This window comes from Physeter macrocephalus, chromosome 7, assembly GCF_002837175.3.
Source record: "Physeter macrocephalus isolate SW-GA chromosome 7, ASM283717v5, whole genome shotgun sequence".
NCBI lineage: Eukaryota > Metazoa > Chordata > Mammalia > Artiodactyla > Physeteridae > Physeter > Physeter macrocephalus.
In genome coordinates this window covers 32,150,287-32,166,389 of record NC_041220.1, presented here as the reverse complement: position 1 = coordinate 32,166,389, position 16,103 = coordinate 32,150,287, and the positions used below count along the sequence as shown (strand labels likewise).

Here is a 16,103-nt window from a genome sequence, read left to right as displayed (position 1 = left end):
TGCTCCCCAGACTTAAACGACAACACGTGTAAACAGTCCGCCACAAGAGCTGGCACTAAATGTTGGTGTCTTTTCTTTCCCATTACTAAAAATCTTTAATGATATCCCTCATTGCAAAAGTGTGAGTCTTGCCTCATTCAATAATTAAAATGCAATTGTGTGTCATAGGAAATAAATATATTTAAATCAAAACTTCAGTTTGTATTTTCTGACTCCTATGCAGATCATCAGCTCCTTAGGGCACAAATCACAGTGACCTCAACTCTCGTAACTCCTAGAAATTCAAGAAGTGATTAAGACATTGATTGACTAGTGCTGCCCAGGCAAGAATACTCTGGAAGCAAAAATCACTTTTAAAACTTCTAGAAAAGTTAAACCTTTTATCTACATGTAAAAGTCTGGACTACTGTATTAAGTGAAAAGACATTTAAAATGTGCATTAAGTTACCTAACTGGGCTTTTACAAGTTTCCAGTTACACAACTTTTGCATTTTATAAAAAGAAAGCCTGTCTTTTTAATTTGCATTTTCACAATGGCATGTGTAGCCATAATATTTTACCACTAAAAACACATAGCATAAATGATACCAAAGACTAAGTGTTTAACAGACTTAATCCTTCAGAAACACAACCATGTTAACTAATGTCAGTTTTAATAAGTACCAATACACAGATATTTAAATATCTTCCACAACTCATACTTAAAATGGCATTTAATGACTTATCATGTGGGCAAACAAAGAGCAATATTTAAAAATATAATCAAATGTCTTTACGCTCACATTTAGAGAAGTTTACCATAAACCATTATAAAACAAAAAAAGAAAATTTAAAATAAAACTTTACTGTTTCAAGTCTTAAACGAGCCTGAAATGCATAAGGAAAACCAGACTGCTCCTTCTGGGTAAGTGTTGCTTCATTTCTAACACTCCTCAGGCCCAGAGAATTAAACTTCTGTGGAGGCGAACCTCTAATGACTACAAGCTTTCCAACACTTTGCTGGGAGTCTGGCAGCTCATTGGAGTACAATTAAAATGTTCTAAAAATACACGTACACAGAATATTCATGAAAGTTAGTCTTACTAGCTTTGAAATGTGGTGCTCTTCCTTACTTAAGAAAAATGCAAGAGGTTAATTTTTAAATCTAGAAAATTGCACAGGGTTACTGAAAACGCAAATACAGACTCTAGCACTATTTTTCTCCATGAAGCGATTTTTAGTTTAGATTCAATTAATTCCTCTTCTATGAGGCAGCACCCTAAGAACATGGATGACCACGGTCAAGCTTAACGTTTGCTCTCTAGAAAAATCAATGACTTTAAGGCTGAAAATAAAACACGTCCCCCTACTAAAGGGAAGAGAGTAAAACAGGCCAAAGAAGAGTTTCTTAAACTGCAAACAAGCTGATCATATGCAAAATTTTGAGTCAGGCTTTAATTGGAAGAGAAGAGCCACAGATTTCATCAGGTTCTCAAAAGCTATTATGAGCCCTGAAAGATTTCTCACCTATAAAATTAGCAAGCTGGACTAAATTTCCTATCTCAATTATACATTCTAAAACACCATGCTGACTTTGCACCTGTCCTTGTTTTTACCATAAGGCATGATGAATAAATGACCCTTTCATAAAATCTAGTAAAACTTGTAAAGTACTACTATATATTACACATATTGGTAGAAGTTGTGATCAGCAGACACTCGTGATAGCATACAAAAACAACAAAACAAATCCAAAAGTTAGCTATGACCAAAAGCAATGAGGTTTACAAAGTGACTACTGCAAGTAATATCCTTGACTCAATTCTGAGTCAAAGTACCACAAAGCAAAAAGTTACCTGACTTCACTAAATACCAGAAATATACTCCGGGGATTTTTGATATCTAGGCAAAGGTTATTAAAAAAACAAACAAAAAACTGAATGAAATGATGGGTCCTTCCGTTCAAGATTAAGGTGATGTAGTACCATAATATGGGCTATTTGCTTAAAAAAAAAAAAAAAAAAAGGTTTCTCCCTACTAAGCTTAATGTTTTCAAGACCAGTTGGTCGTCACTTGCCTTGAATATAAAACTGATACACAGGTCAACTGGCTTTTCTCCTTAAACTACTCTCTAGAACAGAAAGTAGCAAAGGTGGTAAGAGGAATGCATGTAGGCTTCAATTTACACAACAGGAATTGTGCAGAATGTACACTTTTCCATGCAAAAAAATCAAATTATGACCATTTTCTACCCGGCTGTCATGTCTAATCCACTCCTAAGCCTCTCCTAGCTTCAGAAATACTGGGGCACATGCCAGGAGCATTGCCAACTAGGACAACTTTGTGTCTACAGCTTTGATTGTATCTCTGAAACCCCCAAATCCGTAAGAGTCTCTTCTACTAATCTGCCTCTAGGAATCCATCCTAAAGAAAGGAACTGATCCAATGATGTTAAAATCTACATGTAGCAAGATGATCAGAGGATAAAAGAATGAAAAGCTGGAAACAAGCCAAATGTCCAGCAATACATTAGAGAAATTACAGTCTATCTAGCCAATTGACCATTATTCAGTCATTTAAGTATGAAATGTGCAGATTATATAACACGGAAGAGTATGATTAACAAGTGAAAAAAGCAGGATACACGATTACACATAAAAACCATGTTATGTAAAAACTAGGTGTATATATGTATTTAAATTGCATTAACAAAACTTATTAGGTGGTTCCTTTTAAGAAGTAGAGTGAGATTGGGGAAGCAGGGCAGATGTGAAAAAAACTTTCATTCTTTGCATTTCTCCAATAGAAATATACTGATTTTACCTGGGTAGTTTTCTCTTAAAAGAGAGACAAAAACATGTGTATATGAAAATATTGATAGGAATACTCAATTACGAAAACAAAGGGCTAAAATGGAAGGATTGTGCATTTAGATTTTCCTCTATTTTCTAAACTTTCTGCAATGTCATATACTTTAATTTTTTTTAATCTATAAAATAACCCTGAGTCATCTTTTTGTCAAGCATATAATCACTCCTTAACCTATTATTTCATTTTTCATATCCTACTCCGAGTATAATTTTACCACACGACCTATTATTACACAGATTTTAGAGAAACCCCAGGTAAAACTGCATCACTCTAAAACTTAAGAAAGATTTTTTTTTGACATAACCTGTTTTTCTTATTAGTTATTTGTCCTGTCCCGCATTATCACTGAAGCCTTTCCCAAAGCCTGACCACAGGTGGCTTATACCGTAGCTGTGGAAAGTGCGGGATCTAGGATCACACTCTGGATATGAACCCCAGCTCCGCCACCAGCTGCATGATTCTTGATTTCCCTTTACTTCAACTCGCCCACTACTAAGTGGAAAATGCACTACCTAACTCTCAAGGCTGCTATGAAGATTAGTGGAGAAGACTAATGTACAGCACAACATAATGCCTGACACAGTAAACGATGAGCTATTATCTAATTAATCTATTATTCTAAGCACTGCACAATACATACGTGACAAAATATATATTTTAATAATTATTATAATCAGTGGAAAATTCATTTATAACAAAATGAAACTAATTCAATACAATCTTTACGTTCTATGCATTACTCCAACTTAGACATCAAAAGAATAAGGAGTTCGCGGTAACGTCATTTTTATCTCACCTACACTTTACCTTGCATAATTCACTGAGAGCTAAAATTGTTTTTCTTAAGCATCTCTTCTCCTAATTTTCAACTGCCATCATTACTAACAGGATTTTAGTTTTTCCTTCAGTTTCCCATTAAAAAGGAGAAGGTATTATTTAAGGCCAGGGGAAATTGCCTACACCATGGATATCAGAATGGCAAAACACAAACTTTACTTGAAGAGGGATCTCTAAATGCTTTCTTCTTTCTTCCCACTTTTCAGATCACTCTTTGAAAAAAAGCGTTCATTAAATAAAAAACAAAAAGTAAGCTTCTCCCCCCCCCCTTTTAAGGGCAGAGATATATCTGCTTAGATGAGGAATCGAAGAACAAATGAAAATACCTTTCTATACCTGGACTCCAGCTGTACTGAAAAATCCCACTAGTTACTCACAGTCTGTTAATTCCCGATTGGGATAAATCTTCCATTACTGGAGATAGATCAGCTACCCACACTTCAGAGGTGTGAATTTATCTAAGAGGACAAAACACTGTTGTCTGGATTTCTATTATCTACAAAAGGATGTGCATGCATTGGCAGCAGAGTGAGAATTAAAACCGAACTGTTCTCATCTACGTCAAGGAAAAATTCAACCATGTGATTTTTCTGCAGCAATTTGAAGAGAGATTGTTTTAAGTAAGTACAGTTGGGTCATTACAAAGAAATGAATCTTCACTAGAAAATGTGATGCTGGAAAAATAAAAGATACTAAATAAATATTATTAATAGTATAGTACCCATGAAATAAACATTTAAAAAAGTGAGGATGGAAACCTTCATAAACTCTAATACGGCTGATAAGATGAATGCACTCCAAGAGGTTGCCATGTTCCCCAAGAAGGACCCACAGCACATGGGCATCCTGAGGCTGGCAGCGGTCCCAAAGTCTGGAAGTATTTTACCCCCAAAGCATCAACTGCTAGCAATTTTTGAGTCTGTTTTGTCTCTGCCCATGACAAGAATCAACTTGTTCCAAAATTCCACTAAGCATGTTTCTTTTATGTTAAAACTCTGCTGTTTCTGGGAAAGCTAAAAGCTAGAATTTTTTACACATGTGGACTAAAGCTATATTTGGATCTTTCAGTTCCTTAACAGAATAAAGATATATTTTTAAAAAGAACTACCACCCTGCTGCAGTTTATTCTGAGAAAGTCACTTTGTTTTTCAAAAAATTTAAAAAGTAAACCCTGTTTTTCTATACAATTTAACTTAAAAGTTCAAGAAGATTTTGTTTTTAAGAAGGAAAACAAAAGTCAAGCATTTAATCTAAATTAATTGCGAGTTCAAAGAAAACTACTTAGGGGAATAGTGATGACTTCTATTTACGAATGCTTTTTTCTAGTCATCCCATCTATAAATACCTAGGTTGTATATTTTTTAAAAATTGATAATCATGCTATCACTTTTAAGTATTAAATACTTAAAACTTCACGAGACTAAATCCTGATTTCTTAGGCTTCTCTTTAAATACAGGTGAAATGATTTGGGACATCTTTATTTAATCCCCTGTGAAGCTATACTACCCAACTACCCAACTGTATGTCAGCCTCACACAACGAAGACAAAAAGTTTGAAATCCTGGACAAGAGTACAAACCATGACATTCTAACACACCTGCCTCAATTACATAAAAAGTGGACAGAAAGTGAGAACACCTCTAAGGTCTGAGATAAACAGAACTTATATCATGTGGCCTAACCGATAACAAAGTTACTATTTTAATAAGTATCATTTCCCTTTGAATCATTTCACTTACTTTACACCAAGATTTCTGAATCTCAGCATTACTGACATTTTGGACCCAGAGAATTATGCTGTGGCTGTCCTGTGCACTTCAGGACGATTAGCAGTTTCCCTGGCCTCTACCCACTAGATACCAGTAGAATCCCCACCTCCAGTCAAGACAATCAAAGAATGACTCCAGACATTACCAAATGTTCCCTAGGGGTAAAAGTGTGCCCAGCTGAGAACCATGTCTTGACACTGAAGAAAACCCAAGAGTTAACATGGATAAAATCCTAAAATGTGATTTTATTTTAAGTGATTTCATAAAGAGACATAAAATACATCAATTAGTTGTACTAACCAAGTCAGACCTTGTAAATGGAGACAATACTACTAGGAAGATGTGATCATCCATTCTGAGGGAAGAAAAGATTTTAGGGACATCGTTTTCACAACATGAATGCTAACTGGCACAAGACACCCCATTGCTTCTTCAATCAAGAAAGTTTTCAAGCCCATAAAAGATAAGCAGGGCCCCTTGAAACTCTAGCACAAGTATCAGAATGGGCTCATTGACTGCTCACGATGAATTGCCTATAAATTGTTTAATCTCTATCCTGTGTCAAAGATCAGACTAATTAAAATGAAAACAACAAATCTGAGTAGGAAGTAACCAGGAAAAAGAACATTAAAGTCAAGGCAGATGGTCTAAAATTTTGTACAGGGACAACTCATGAACACATCTTAGTTCCTTTCTCTTCACCTAAGCAAAGCTGTTCCTGAGAATTTTCAGAAAGCAGATAATTTTTTAAAAATCATTTTATGGAAAAAATTCAAAATGAACACTGTCCATTTAAAGGTCTGCATTAATCTTAAGAACAAGAAAAATCTCTTAGGCTATTTCAAAGCAAGATTTCCTCGCTCTTTATACTTATAACATAAACCAAGCAAAAGACAGACTTGAAGTTTAAATATAAGTCCACTTATAGTACAAATGTTGAATCAGTGCCTAGAAAACTACAGCTTTTAAGGATACCTGGCAATCTGAAAATATAATATCCAAAGCTGTGTCTATTAAAATGAAATCTCTAATTTTTCCAAATAAACATTTTATTTCAAAGTTTAAAAATATCTCTTTTCTTGGCAGTGGTAAATAATATTTTAATTTTTACAAGACATAAAGAGTGACAAAAGTGATACTAACATTTTATAACCACATGCCAAAATTTCAACGATTAACTCAATGTTTTAATTTCTTCAATCTGATTGAAATCAGCCTTGCTTTCTTTCTCAGTGCTTGAGTTTCTGCTTCTAAGCAGACATGAGAAAGAAGCAGTGGAAATCAGAACAGCAAATACTGGATTTCTGATGGCAATTATAATGTTTTCTCCTTCTGAATTCATTAAAAAAATTTTCTTCCTCACTCTTCTTTCTTAACATAGATTGAAAACATACTACAGAGTTTTTTTCTTGCTTTTTCCACTTAACATTTCCCCATGTCTTTAAATATTCCCCCAACACAATTTTCAATGCCCACTACATATAAATTCTATGGTCAAATCATTTAACTGTTTTTTACTTTAGAGATTTTAAATTGTTTCCAATCTTTTGCTCTTATTGCTGGGATGCAAATTTTTATGCATAATTATGTTTGCATCTTCAATTATTTAGGATAAACTCCTAGAAGTTAATTTACTAGTTCAAATAGTAAAAATATTTTTGGGTTGTACATAATAAATTGCTTTCAATAAAGATTATGAAATTTGCACTTCCATCACTGAGAATGCCAATTCACTGCACATTAAAAAATAACAGACATTTTCTGTTTTTAAAAAAAACCTGTCAATTTTAAATATGAATATCTCATTGCCTTAATTCACATTTTTATTAGCGAGACTGAACTTTTTTTATGCTTACGATTTATAATCCTACCTTCTCAAATTGTCTGTTTGGCCCTTTATCTACTTTTCCATTGTAGTGGGGTTTTTTTCATATTAAACTAGTATGACTCAACATAAACGCATATAACCCTTGCTTGACATCAAGAAATTTTCTTTAAGTCTTTTTAAAAAATTTTTTCTCTTTTTTTATTGTTTGAATTTTATTTTTATATAGTAGGTTCTTATTAGTTATTTATTTTACACCTATTAGTGTATACATGTCAATCCCAATCTCCCAATTCATCCCACCACCACCCCTGCCCCCACTTTCCCCCCTTGGTGTCCATACGTTTGTTCTCTACATCTGTGTCTCTATTTCTGCCTTGCAAACCAGTTCATCTATACCATTTTTCTAGATTTCACATATATGCATTAATACATGATATTTGTTTCTCTCTTTCTGACTTACTTCACTCTGTATGACAGTCTCTAAGTCCATCCACATCTCTACAAATGACCCAATTTTGTTCCTTGTTATGGCTGAGTAGTATTCCATTGTATATATGTACCACATCTTCTTTATCCATTTGTCTGTCAATGGACATTTAGGTTGCTTCCATGACCTGGCTATTGTAAATAGTGCTGTAATGAACACTGGGGTGCATGGACATCTAGAAATGTTTAATTTTTATGTCCAACCAATCAACTTTTCCCTCTGATTTTTCCACTTCTTTACTACTTAGAGAATCCTTTCCCATTTCAACATAACTATTGACAAATTTTCCTTTCATTCTTGTGTCTCATTTTGACACCTATATTTTTAAAACACCTGGAATTTCTTTTTGGTATGGTTATGAGGATGCTGATTTAATATTTGGTAGCATGAGAGCCCATTAATCATTATTTCCAAAATTTTCCTGCTTATTTTTCCAGGTTAACTTTTAAAATCACTTTGTCAGGTATCGCTCCCCTCCCTCCAAAACAAATTCATTTACATTCTTATGGAAATTGCAATTAAACTATAAATAAAAATCAGGAAGAATGTATAGAAGAATGTTGAGTACTAGGTGCGATCAGGTGTCTTTATCTTGTACCTGTCATAGAAATGCTTCCTGTAACTCATTTGTTTACCAATACATGGATTTTTTGTTTCAGATAGGAATTTTTCTTTTTTTATTGCATTAGAGAATTCACCTTCCATGTTTATTACTAATTCTTTAACTGTATATAGATTTTGTATTTTGTCAAATGCCTTTGCGACATTTTGGGGGGACTGTGTATACTATCATGCTTTTTCCTCTAGATCTCATGGATAAACAGGTTTCTTAATAGTAAGCCATCCTGTAATTTCTGTCATAAGTCTACTCATAACAGCATTATTCTTTAACATATTGGTGATTTGGGTTGCTTGTGCTTTAGTTAACAATTTTACATATGAATATTTCTAGTCTGGAGCCTTTTCAAAGATAACTTTTTTTAAATACCTATTAAAATTTCAGTGATTTCTATTTCAATTAGCTGTTCAACTTCTATATTTTACTTACATTTTCCCTGAACAACATTTATTTGTAGATTTCCAAATCTGTTTCAGTTTTTAAAATCTTTATTGAATTTCCTGTTTATACGCCATTTATGTTTTCTAATTTGCTTCAGCTTTTTCATTTTTCCTTTCATTAGGTATCTTAAATATTTGTCTCCCCCATTTCCTGTCTTCACTGTGTCCACCAAAAATCAGCTATTTGATTTACCAAATCTCCTTTCTGTCTTGTGGTCTAATTTTTTTTTCACTTATTTGCAGGGTGAATCTTAAGGTGTTTTGTGTTGTGATGTGCTATTAACTCAATTTGTAAAGTGTCTATTTCCATTCATACTGTGAACCTATCTTGGGGCAGGCTGCTGTGAAACGTTATGCCTTCTAACTATTAATTTAATTAATTAGAAAAGTCATTGTAAACTCACTATAATCTACAGGAATTTTCAGAACGTATTTTGAAAAATTTTGTTTATGTTTATGATAACAACCCAGTAACTAGATCTGCTCTTAGAAAATTAGAAACTAATTGTGTTTTTCCAGAAGACACCACTCCAGTGTTTTATATTATTCATTCTCAGCACTACACAAGCCAAACACTTCAAAATAAATTATGTTAGAGGGAAGAAACAAAATGGAATGAAGAAACAAATTGAATGCTGGAAACTATAGTTTAGTACAATGTAAATCTAAACAACTTAACTTTATTGAAATTAGGAAGAAATACATTTTAGAAGCCTCATGTTTCTTTTTAGGAATGATAATCTGATTGTTATGAAACTCAATACTTGTATAACTGCTATTCATGCATTCCTGCAATTTGCTCCATTTTTTTTAGTCTATTAGATTCCCTGGTATATTGTTACCATAACTTGGCCTGCATCTTCCTGTGTAATTTGTGTACATTTTTCAGAAATGCTGCTTAATTACCTCTATTGTTTCCTATGACACTCAAATGGACATTCCTATAAAAGAACATTCTTTGAAAGGCATTTCCTATATTATACAAAAGTAGGGACGAAAGGCTTTTCCGAAAGCATTAAATATCTTTTATTTTTACTTCTGTGATTTACTGAAACCCATACTGACTCTACTGGTCAACAGATGTTCTTATTCTTAACTAGAGAATATCCCATTTAATGTAGGAAGCCTCTTCAACATACACTCTTTCCTTAGAAGTTTACATTTCCCTTCTGGTGCAACCACTGTGGAAAACAATATGGAGGTTCCTCAGAAAACTAAAAATAGAATTACCATATGATCCAGCAATCCCACTCCCGGGCATATACCCGGACAAAACTGTAATTCAAAAAGATCCATGCACCGCTATGTTCATAGCAGCACTATTCATAATAGCCAAGACACGGAAACAACCTAAATGTCCATTGACAGATGAATGGATAAAGAAGATGTGGTATATATACACAATGGAATACTACTCAGCCATAAAAAAGAACGAAATAATGCCATTTGCAGCAACATGGATGCAACTAGAGATTATCATACTAAGTGAAGTCAGAAAAAGAAAGACAAATTCCATATGATATCACTTATATGTGAAATCTAAAATACGGCACAATGAACCTATCCCTGAAACATAAACAGAATCATGGACATAGAGAACAGACTGTGGCTGCCAAGGGGGAGAAGGCTGAGGGAGGGATGGAGTGTGAGTATGGGGTTAGCAGATGTAAGCTTTTATAAATAGAATGGATAAACAACAAGGTCCTACTGTATAGCAAAGGGAACTATATTCAATATCCTATGATAAACCATAATGGAAAAGAATATTTTTAAAAGTATATACATGTATAACTGAATCACTCTGTTGCACAGCAGTAATTAACACAACACTGTAAATCAACTGTACTTCAATTAAAGAAAAAAAAAGAAGAAGTAGTTTACATTTCCCTTCCAATAGCCATAAGAAGTATATGATAGATTTCTCTACATTTACTTTTGAGATACTTGGGTAAAGAGACAGGTAAGCCACTTACATTTTTCATGATCAAGGCCAACACACACAGGCCCCTCACAAGTAGCACTGCTAGAATAACTTCTAGGGAACTATGAAATTCATATTAACTATGTAACCACCGTGGTACAGGGAGAGTTTAAAAGTAAGACAGAGAGCGTGGGGCTGGAAACATCCTACCTGCTTCCCGTCCAGCGTGCAGAGCCTCTTCACCACTCCTGAGTCCAGTTTAATGGCTTCGGTGATATCTGTTAAGACCTGTTCGAAGGAATGAGCAGTCTTCTTATTCAGAAGGATCCGCACAGCTTTTCTAGGCTTCACTCCACTTCGAATCACAGTCACTAATTTGGGTTTGATGAAATCTTTACTTTCCTTCACTTCACTCTTCACTGAGGAGGGAGCAGCCAAGGCTCGGGTGGTCCCTCCCTTGATGTTCACAGACCAGTTTGGATTAATGTTTTTGGTGTAATCAACTTTACGAAAAGGTTCATTCGACGCACACACGTAACTCTCACCTAAAAAGCAAAAATCAGTTTTATCAACGTGGTTATCCCCACCGCAGGAGCATTTTGTATGAAGCAAAAATGCTAGAAACCCATTAAGTGAATCCTCAACTTAACAGGTTTGGCATTCTACCCACACCCCTTTCTTTTCAATAGCATCTAGGTTGGTTTTGAGAGAATAGCATACATTAGAATGAAATGCACTGGACGGAGAAACTAGAGATCTGGGTTTTATTCTGGTCAAATGTCACCCTGGATAGAGCAGCTTACGGGATCTTAGTTTCCCAACCAGGGACAGAACCCGCGCCCTCAACAGTGAAAGCGCAGTGTCCTCACCACTGGACCACCAGGGAAGTCCCTGCACTTTGCTTCCCAACATCAGTATCTGTAAAGGGAAGTTGTTGAACCAGGTGAATTCTAAGGTACTCTCTACTTCTAAAAGTCCATTAACTAATTTAATTTTTAATGTCTCATTCTGGAAGAAATAACTGTATCACGTATCACAAAATAATACATTCTCATAAAGAAATAAAACTGTCTTCCTCTTCTTTCCAATTACAGATTTCAGCCCTAATCAAAGAAAAGTTACTACTAAAGTCACATAGCTGACTAAATTCACATATTCAGTTATATGATCATTTACTCAATTAATGAAGCACTGCACAAATGAAGGGAGAGTTTTGACAGCTCAAAGAAACATACCGCATTTTTTCCTTAATGGAAGAATATGAATTTAAAATAGTTTAAACAGACAACCTTCTCATTGTCTACTTAAATGAGAAAGGATATTTAGTAGTTAAAATGATGTGTTCATTATTCATGTAGCCTTCTGCTTAATTTTCACTAAGTAAAACATAAAAACTATAGTATGTGTCAATTGGTTAACTGATTCAATGTTCATTAATTTTAAGTTCCAAAACTTTATGTTGAAAAATCACACGTTTCCTCTCAGGAAACTCAGAAGTCACCCACTTCTTTTCAGTCTCAACTTTCTGGCATGCAAGATAAAAGGATTACACTCTAAAATTTTCTCCAAGGTATCTTCTGACTCAAAAAGAATTCATTATTTTTTCACACATGCAGTTTAATGGCCTTGTTTTTAATATATAGATTTGCCTACAGGGAGAGAATAGGCAGACAAAAGCATTTAAGATTTTGGTTCCTTAGGCAGTTATAGCTCTTGCTGTTAAACAATAAATTCTTATTCTTTGTTCGACACTAGGCACCTACAAGATTGATTAGAAGCAATCAGTCTTCCCCCAACCAGAGTCATGCTACTGTAGGGATTCTTGTTTCAGATTTGTTACCCCCCCGCCAACCTGTCACTTCTCCATTCCATCCATCCTGTTGAGGAACACCACTTCCCACTCAAACTCCTCAGCTAGAAACCTAGGCATCATCCCTCACCCTTCTGGCTTCCCTACACACTGCATTCTGACATCAAGTTCTGTCCACTCTACCTTCTAAATATTTCTAAAAATGCCCCTCCTCTCTGCCCTCATCACCACCCACTTCCCACCTGGATCCATGCAAGAATCTTCTGTTTTCTACTCTTTCCCCAGAGAGACAACAAGTTTTCCAAATGATAGTGCATTTTATGTTACTGATACAGCTGAAAAAGTATATCCTAAAGTAATGAACCTTGATTCATGGATAAAATAACACATGGTGAGAGAATTTTTTAAACTCTTACCGATACATATTAAAACTGCACTCACCAAAACAAGGAAAGGATAAACATCTCACTTTAAAATTAGACTTAAAGATATAAATGTGTTATGTCTATATATATATATATATATATATATAATACACGGATATATGAAAAATAAAGCAGTCCCTGAGGTCCAGAATTGATCTAACATTCACAGCTAGACCTCAATGTTACTATAACCTGATCTGACCTGTGGTCTTCTGTGGGATATCATCTCACAGAATATCTATATCAAATGAAGCCATTCTGGGACTATGATAAAGTGACACAAAAATAAGGTCACTCAATGAGTGATTGCCACTTTTGTTACCAACTATAGCTTTTTCCTAAATCTAGTCTGCTCTCACTATAAATAGGATTTAATGAGATATTCAATCACAGAATTGTCCTTCCTCTGACAGCACCCAATACAGAATGAGTCCCTGCTTCCTTGAAACCAAAGTCCAATTTCTATGACAGCTCTCGCAGCTCTTACTGAGCTGCCCTGAGGTATCCTATAATGTCCATTCTTCTGCAATGAGTAGCAAACTCAACTTGTTCACCTCCAGGTATGTTCTTGGTGGTCTTTAGCTGAAGAGAACTGAGATACATACACACGCTCGGACATATTCATATTCTCCCTCTCTGTGTCTCTAAAAGCAGTTCTTTGACCATAAGACATTGGTGGGAAATCATTTTGTAAATTATGATCACATGAATACCACATAGAAGAGGATTTGTGTTACAGAGAACAAACTAGTGGTTACCAGAGGGGAGGGGAGTCGGGAGAGGGGCAAAATAGGTGAAGAGGATTAAGAGTTACAAACTACTAGTTAGAAAATAAATAAGTCACAGGAATGTAAGGTACAAAAAGGGGAATATAGCCAATATTTTATAATAACTTTGTAGGGTGTGCAATCTATAAAAATATCAAATCACTATGTTATATGCCTGAAACTAATATTGTTAGTCAACTATACTTCAATTAACTTTTTTTTTTTTTTTTTATAAAGAGGATCTGTTTTCTGTGTAGAAAGAGGATGGATAGAAGCAGGAAGTGGTTATACACCTTTACTGTTTTCAAGCACAGTGCGGAATAGAAAGTCTTTCCACCTCCTTTGACTCTCTCCAGGGGCATGCCTATGGCTTCCTACCACTATCTGTTCAGAGACACTCTGCATTACTTCATATTTAGCAGGTTGACAAACCAATTGTCAACAGTTGTGTAATACAGCCTGGGTACTTGTTAACATTAACTTTCATCCTTACTCAACCAAATGAATTGCCTCCTATTTAAGAGGCGAGAGGCTACTAAAATCTAGGAACTCCCCAATTTCTTGTTCTCTGAAAATGTCATCCCTACAGATGGATTTCAATCTGTGCCAATTTTCCCACCTCTTCTCCCTTTTCAGTGACAAGGGTATCCTCCTCCTATTCAATGTTAAGTCTCTCGCAACATGTGGGTCCTTCCTGCTCCTCATGCTGAGGTTTCAGGCACGTTCTCCTTCTCTCCTCCATTTAACTGCACAGGACTTTATATAGTATCTCCCACTGTAGCACACACAGATCTTACCCCTCTTCATTCCTCGCCCCACTCCACCTAATGTGCTTTGGCTTCCATTCACTGCCCAGCTCCTCACCTGGTTTCTCCCACTTCCTTGCCCACGATCTGCTCACTGCAGCATCACCTTTGCTCCCTGTGTTCCCCGGGCTGAAACACCCTGATCCCAAATACTTCTCTCCTAACTGCCAAATGCCAAGCACTTCTTGTAATTTCACTTGCCGTCTTCTGAGGGCGCTGGACACCAGTCACGATTCTCATCCTGCAGATCATTTTCCTCCTCAGCTTCCAGGATCTAATTTCTTTTGGCTTACCTCTTACTTCTTTGGTAGCCCCTTCTCGGTCTGCTTTTCAGGACCCCCTCCTCCCCTGCATCCACCTCATCCTCCTTAGACTCTCTGTGGGCAGCCACATCCCACAGCTTCAATCACCACCCGGACTCTGAGACATCTCCAGCCCAGTCCTTTCTTGAGTTCAAACCACTTAAGGAGCATCTCTACGAGATCATCTACAGCTGTCTCGCGTGCCACAAGTCTAAAACTAACTTCACTCCCCACGATTGCCACCCGACTGCAAACACTTCTCTTCTGGAATTCCCCAACTTAATGAAATCACCACCTACACAGTCACCCAGGCAAAAACCAAAACTCCTGTCTCTCTTCTTTTTGCCCCATATTCAACAGATTTAGCAAAACTGTTGACTTGGTCTAAGCATCTCTGGAACCCATCCCCTTCAACCCTGCTCCCTCTCTTTTCTCCCCAGATTAGAGTAGTTCATGAGCCCCCCTCATCCTCCACAGAGCTGTCAATACAATATGGTACTGGCACAAAAACAGAAATATAGATCAATGGAACAGGACAGAAAGCCCAGAGATAAACCCACACACATATGGTCACTTTATCTTTGATAAAGGAGGCAAGACTATAACAGCGGAGAAAAGACAGCCTCTTCAATAAGTGGTGCTGGGAAAACTGGACAGGTACATGTAAAAGTATGAAATTAGAACACTCCCTAACACCATACACAAAAATAAACTCAAAATGGATTAAAGACCTAAATGTAAGGCCAGACACTATCAAACTCTTAGAGGAAAACATAGGCAGAACACTCTATGACATAAATCACAGCAAGATCCTTTTTGACCCATCTCCTAGAGAAATGGAAATAAAAACAAAAATAAACAAATGAGACCGAATGAAACTTAAAAGCTTTTGCACAGCAAAGGAAACCATCAAAAAGACAACCCTCAGAATGGGGGAAAATATTTGCAAATGAAGCAACTGACAAAGGATTAATATCCAAAATTTATAAGCAACTCATGCAGCTCAATAACAAAAAAACAAACAACCCAATCCAAAAATGGGCAGAAGAACTAAATAGACATTTCTCCAAAGAAGATATACAGATCGCCAACAAACACATGAAAGAATGCTCAACATCATTAATCATTAGAGAAATGCAAATCAAAACGACAATGAGATATCATCTCACACCGGTCAGATTGGCCATCATCAAAAACTCTAGAAACAATAAATGCTGGAGAGGGTGTGGAGAAAAGGGAAC

At 35.8% G+C, this 16,103-nt stretch overlaps 1 protein-coding gene across 12 annotated transcripts in view; it reads right to left on the bottom strand.

Annotated features, from left to right (window-relative positions):
• The window catches only part of DCLK2 (doublecortin like kinase 2), a 160,091-nt gene that overhangs the window by 127,117 nt on the left and 16,871 nt on the right, over window positions 1–16,103 (bottom strand). For all 12 annotated transcript variants that reach the window (XR_008617780.1, XR_008617781.1, XR_008617782.1 and 9 more), the window contains exon 2: window positions 10,963–11,297. Coding sequence is in view for 7 of the 12 variants with exons in the window: in XM_007113979.4 (XP_007114041.2) it covers window positions 10,963–11,297 (335 nt within the window). In the remaining 5 variants the exon portion in view is untranslated. The remainder of the gene's footprint in view (window positions 1–10,962; window positions 11,298–16,103) is intronic.